Here is a 5,620-nt window from a genome sequence, read left to right as displayed (position 1 = left end):
TTTACTTGACATTTTGGATATATGCTTCCATCGCACCATAAGTCAATATGTTGAAGCCCTTCTCTTCTCATATTTTCCTGTTGTTGAGCATTCAGCACTGTATCCTTTCGTCTTTTTTGTGCTGGAGCATATTGTTCTTCTAAGTCGATGTGAAGATGGTGTAATCGCTTCTTCTGAGATAGTGACTCACTAGTATCGGCCATTTTTTATGCTTCTGAGGCTGCGAAGTTTGTTTTTCAATCTCATAGTCGTTTTGTAACATGAATCATGGAAGTGTGGCAGTATCCATGTGAATATTTTGAAAACTTACAATCACCAAGTTCAGTGATGGATTCTTTATGAAAGGCCTGCACACGTCGACAAAAGAGATGCGGAATCTTTGGTAAACAAAAAAAAATCTAAAGGAGATATTTAATGCAAAATCGTGTTAGTCAGACAAAAGATTATCTTATTCCTTGTTGAATTGACAGTTCTGTAGTCCTTACTGACAATTCTGAGCCACGTTTTCGTATTTTACTATTTTTGAGGTCTTTTAGGAGAGAAATAAATTAAAAAATAGTGAATTTCTTACAGGGTCCCAAAATGAGTTCCCTTTTTCCCTAATGATTGTGCAAAGTAATAATTAGGTGTTTTCCCAGTGGACATATAACCAGCTACATTATAGTGATCGTAAATGAGTGTTTTATATATCACGTGTACATGTGCTACCTTTTTTTTGGAACATTTGGTGATTAATGACTCGAACACAAAGTTGGCCTTATATGTACCTCCTACTAAGGATATTTTTCTGATTTGGTTTGTAGTTGCATTTGATATTGTGACATCAATATCAAGTGGAGCTTTGCATTGAAGCCTTCAATCCCACAATAAAGGCTTTTGATTTTACATTTCTTTTTGTTTGATGGATGCAGGTGAGTGGAGCTCCTTTGAGATCATGTGTGTTTTACCATCCTTGTCAAATATAATATTCCTTAGCTATGCAACATTGCACTGTTGGATTGTATATGAGCCATACCTTGTCTTGTATATTCTGTGTTTCATCTTTGTGGAAGTTTCCCTATATAACATTGTCTTGAACCTTATTTTATGAATGTTTGTGAATCATGAAATGTCTTGAGCTTAAAAAGGGTTGGAGAGGACAACCTTGGAGTTTGATACATCATTGTGAAAGATTGAAATTAAGGTAGGCATGATATCGTTGTGCATTTAGTTTTGTTAATGGTGGGTACAATCCAATGATAAGTTAAGAAGGTTGAGATAATGATGTTTGCACAATGTTACAATTGGAAAGCCTTAAAGGAGCATGGTTGTATTAGCCTTTTAAGCTTGTACTTGCCTTTTTACGAGTTTCATACTTTTATTTTTGGATGACATATTAGTTTTTCATTAGGGTATCCCATAATAACCAATATGATAGGAATAGTTTGGAGATAAGAGTAGTAATATTGCTTATGCAAATGTTGGTTTAATATATAGGCTCTAGATAATAAAGGGGGCATTGGTAATGCTATTTAGTTACATTAAGAAAGGTCTAGAGACATGGACACTTTGTATCTCATGAAATTTAGATAATGTTGTTTCTTAGTTGTGAAAACCTTACAAATGAATTGTTGCACTTGGGATGTTGAATGTTCCACGGGTCAAGGTTTGGAAAGGCAAAGTTTGAGAGAGAGAGAGAGAGAGAGAGAGAGAGAGAGAGATGATGGGTAACCACATAGAGGTTAATGTGAAGTGTGATGGGATGTTAGATAATTTTTTGTTATAGATATTAGATGTATGCACGTGCTAAATTTATAAGTGTCATATTTCATAATTGAAGGCACCTATATTGAAAATTTTTAACAAATTGTAGATTTGTGAAGGAGTAACACGTGAAGGGTTTAAGATGCTCACTTACATTGTAAAATGTGGTAGAAGCTTTAGAGTGGGTGGCCTAGGATGCATTCACAATTGCATAAGTGTTTTAAATTTAGAAATCACATATATCATATCCTAATATCTTTTGAGTTGCATTAATGTGTGTGACTAAGAAAGGGTCTCTTGAAAGTGTACTAAAATACTCAAAAATGATTTGATAGAAGGTGGTGTATCTTTGAAAGCACTCCCTCAATAGAGTATTAGTATGAGAGGACGCTTTGATGGTGGTTTTTGGGATCACATTTTAAATTGAAACAAAGAGATGCATATTCTCTTGTTCTTTTTGACAAGAAGCCTTTTTGTTAGTTATGGAAGTTTAAATAAAGAATGACGAGGACGTTGTTCTAAGTAATCTAGAGGGGGGAATGCGATATGCATAATATGTGTCTTGCGAGCTAAGGGTGGTGGAGTGCTTGACATGGAATGAAGGCATCGTAGACGGAGCGGGGTGAAGACGGAAGGGAGGAATCCGGCGGGGAAAGTGAAGAGCGAACATTCAAAGATTAACGGCCTACGGTGGACGCTGGAGGGACCGCGGTTCAAGACACATGGGGGGAGGTGAGCATTGGCTTGAAAAGCGGGGCGTGTTGTTGGGGAGGAAAGGAAAGGGTTGATGATGATTGGAGGCGAGGCGGGGGGAGGTGTTCGCGGCGCAGTCATAGGCGCCACAGCAGGAGGCGGCCTGTCCCACCCTCGTGCTCCATCCGCTCCGCCACAGGCCTTTTAAAACGGGCACGGGAGAAGCTCGGGCTTAGTTCATCTCCATCTCCTTCTTCTATGCAAAGTCTAGCCAACCCAATTCCAAAGTCCGTTTATGTAGAGAGGGTGCGAGGCTTCCCACCTCGTGTGTGCGTGTGAGTGTGAGTGTGTGCGCGTGTGCGCTTGAGCTTGAGCAGCTGGTGTGGTGTGGTGTGGTGTGTTGGGAGGGAAGGTGAGCAGCGTCCGATCCGTTTGCGCGACATGAGTTTGAGAGCGAGAGAGCGCAAATAAGGTGTGAGGTGCAGCCATTCACTCATCTGTCTCTAATTCCTTAGCTTTACCGTTCCATAGCCATATTATTATGGCTTCTTCGACTTCTCCTTGTCTCTTGGCCTTCTCCTTGGTCTCCCTTGCTTGCCTTCTCCTCCCTTCCATTTCTTCCAGGCCCCTTCCCCTCCCTTCCTATTCGCACTCCGCCGCTGAGGCCCTCGACGCTTCCACCGATGCCGACGCTTCTTTCCGCGATCATCAATCCGCTCATGTGCTTCGACAAGAGTAAGCGCTTCCGAATCTTCGTCTCTCTCGCTCTCCCGCTTCTCATCGTCTTGCAGTCTACTTTCAATCTCTGGACTTCGACGTTGTTGGAGCTTTGTATTGCTCTAGAGCGAAATGTCTCCTATCTCCTTCCCGGCTTCGGAGCTGCTCGGCTTATCGCTGTTTTCGTTGTACGCTGTTGGAAAGTCTTGTTCTGGAATGTCAAATTCGCGTCGTTCTTTCATTTACCTTCCCGACCTTCTTACAGACCCGCACTTTGCTGCAGAACCTCCAACTCCTCCCGACGGGAATTAGGCTACTACTCTTCATCATCCTGCGCTACGGGCAATCCTATCGACGATTGCTGGCGCTGTGATCCCAACTGGGCAGATAATCGTAAGAAGCTTGCTGATTGCGCCATTGGCTTTGGCCGGGACGCAATCGGTGGCAAAAACGGACAATTCTACGTCGTCACCGATGCCTCTAACGACGATCCTGTCACTCCCAAACCCGGTACGTTGCGCCACGCCGTAATTCAGACGGAGCCCCTGTGGATCATCTTTGCATCCGACATGAAGATTCAATTGAAGGAAGAGCTTCTAATGAACAGCTACAAGACCATCGATGGAAGAGGTTACGATGTCCATGTATCGAATGGCCCTTGCATTACGATCCAATATGTTACCAACATTATCATTCACGGCATACATGTCCATGACTGCGTACCTGGGGGCAATGCTATGGTGCGAAGCTCGCCGACACATTACGGATGGAGAACTATTTCAGACGGTGACGGTATATCCTTGTTTGGGGCGAAGGACGTATGGATAGATCACTGCTCGCTTGCGAGTTGCACTGACGGTCTGGTTGATGCCATTATGGGATCCACTGCAATTACCGTTTCCAATAGCTTTTTCACTCATCACGACAAGGTGATCCACTTTTCCGGTATCATTCTAATACTCGACAATCAACAATGTAGTTTGTCTAATGCAATTCGCTGTGTTTCCGTGCCATATAGGTTATGCTCCTGGGGCACAGCGATGCTTATGTTGCAGATAAACAAATGCAAGCGACCATAGCATTTAATCACTTCGGGGAGGGGCTTGTGCAACGTATGCCAAGGTAAATTGCCAAGGAAGCAGCGGAGGCTCTGAGAGATCCTCATGTTTCTTTAATGCGCAAGAAAAGCAATGTTTTTGTCTCCTTTTCCACTCCGCACTGACTCGTGTCTTCCGGCAAATGGAAGGTGCCGACATGGATTCTTCGAGATCGTAAATAACGACTATACTCACTGGGAGATGTACGCAATTGGGGGAAGCGCAGCCCCTACAATCAACAGCAAGGGGAATCGATTCACGGCCCCTGCCAACCCGTTTGCGAAGGACGTGAGTAGCTGTCCTTTCTGCTAACAGGAAACGCCTATGTGCAAGCGCCTCTTATGGCAACAAGAGGGGAAGATTCATCTAATCGCCTTCTGGGTTTCTTTGGTAGGTGACCATGCGGATCGACACAGCAGAGAGCCAGTGGGAAAGTTGGGACTGGCGATCTGAGGGGGATTTGTTCCTCAACGGAGCATTCTTCACTCCATCGGGGGCGGGCGCGTCTTCCAATTACGAGAGAGCAGCGAGCGTCGGGCCCAAGCCGTCTTCTCTTGTCGGGATTATGACTGCCAACGCGGGAGCTCTGAGTTGCCAGAGCGGGTCTGCTTGTTGATCTCCTTCTCTCGCTTTCCCAGTTTTGTGTATAATAATTCAGGTCATGCGCAACCTCGGCCTGCCGCAGTCGAGAAGTTCAGCTCATATCCGCCGCTCCCGCAGCGCAGGCGCAGATGCGTTGTTATTTGGCCTTCTTTGCTCCGCTAGTTGTTCTCTGCATTGTTCCTAGGGATTGTATGTAATATAGGTGGCTTCTGTGTTTGCGAAAAACGTTTGACATTGACTCTGCCTAGGCAATGAAAGCCAGCCCCTAGTAGAAGTTTGGAGGATTGGTACTCTTCGGAGCAGTGCTTGATGCGGCTGCTTTTGTGATGGAAAAATGTAGAGTGTCCGTACGAACCATGGTATTTGTATTGGATGCCTCAGCTCGAGGCGTATGTATATGCTTCTTTAGGAAGAGCTTCGGATATTGTTACTATATCTTCAAGAAACGGTTGGTTTTGTTAATGTTCCGGGACAATACTTCAGCTAAATTGCAAAGCGGTTGGCTGAAAAGCATTTTAGCTAGTTCCTCTAGGCTCTAGGCCGCGAGAAGTCGCGATCTTGACTTCTTTAGTATGATTGAGTTTCCTGCCGGTGTGCATCGTCCAACTTGATCGCCGCACGGATTGATGTATGCTTTCGCGGCTTGTGCCACGCGGACTGATGTTTGTCTGCCTTCCCGATGGTTTGGATCTGGAAACTATTGGCTAGATTTTACGATTGCCGGTATTAAAATCCAAATTCCAGTCTTTTAACTTTCCTATCTGCGC

General features: G+C 44.3%; 1 protein-coding gene across 1 annotated transcript; it reads left to right on the top strand.

The window, feature by feature from the left end:
• The first annotated feature begins 2,924 nt into the window (after positions 1-2,924).
• On the top strand, positions 2,925-5,275 carry LOC147892240 (putative pectate lyase 18). The gene is made up of 5 exons (XM_087388706.1): positions 2,925-3,171; positions 3,437-4,082; positions 4,172-4,275; positions 4,400-4,538; positions 4,645-5,275. Exons 1-5 carry the CDS (start codon positions 2,978-2,980, stop codon positions 4,864-4,866), a joined length of 1,305 nt encoding a protein of 434 aa, XP_087244832.1. The 5' UTR covers positions 2,925-2,977; the 3' UTR covers positions 4,867-5,275.
• Positions 5,276-5,620: the final 345 nt, after the last annotated feature.

This window comes from Dipteris shenzhenensis, chromosome 17 (assembly GCF_047967505.1).
Source record: "Dipteris shenzhenensis isolate YYH24624 ecotype China chromosome 17, Dip_SZ_1.0, whole genome shotgun sequence".
NCBI lineage: Eukaryota > Viridiplantae > Streptophyta > Polypodiopsida > Gleicheniales > Dipteridaceae > Dipteris > Dipteris shenzhenensis.
The sequence above is the reverse complement of the archived record's forward strand: the minus strand, read 5'-3'. Positions and strand labels throughout refer to the sequence as shown.

Excerpts from the sequence above, each read along its gene's own strand:
- LOC147892240 (XM_087388706.1), top strand. The coding sequence starts at position 2,978 with ATGGCTTCTTCGACTTCTCCTTGTCTCTTGGCCTTCTCCTTGGTCTCC. Across the intron at positions 4,083-4,171 it reads TTTTCACTCATCACGACAAG|GTTATGCTCCTGGGGCACAG; the intron begins GTGATCCACTTT and ends CGTGCCATATAG. Across the intron at positions 4,539-4,644 it reads CCAACCCGTTTGCGAAGGAC|GTGACCATGCGGATCGACAC; the intron begins GTGAGTAGCTGT and ends TTTCTTTGGTAG.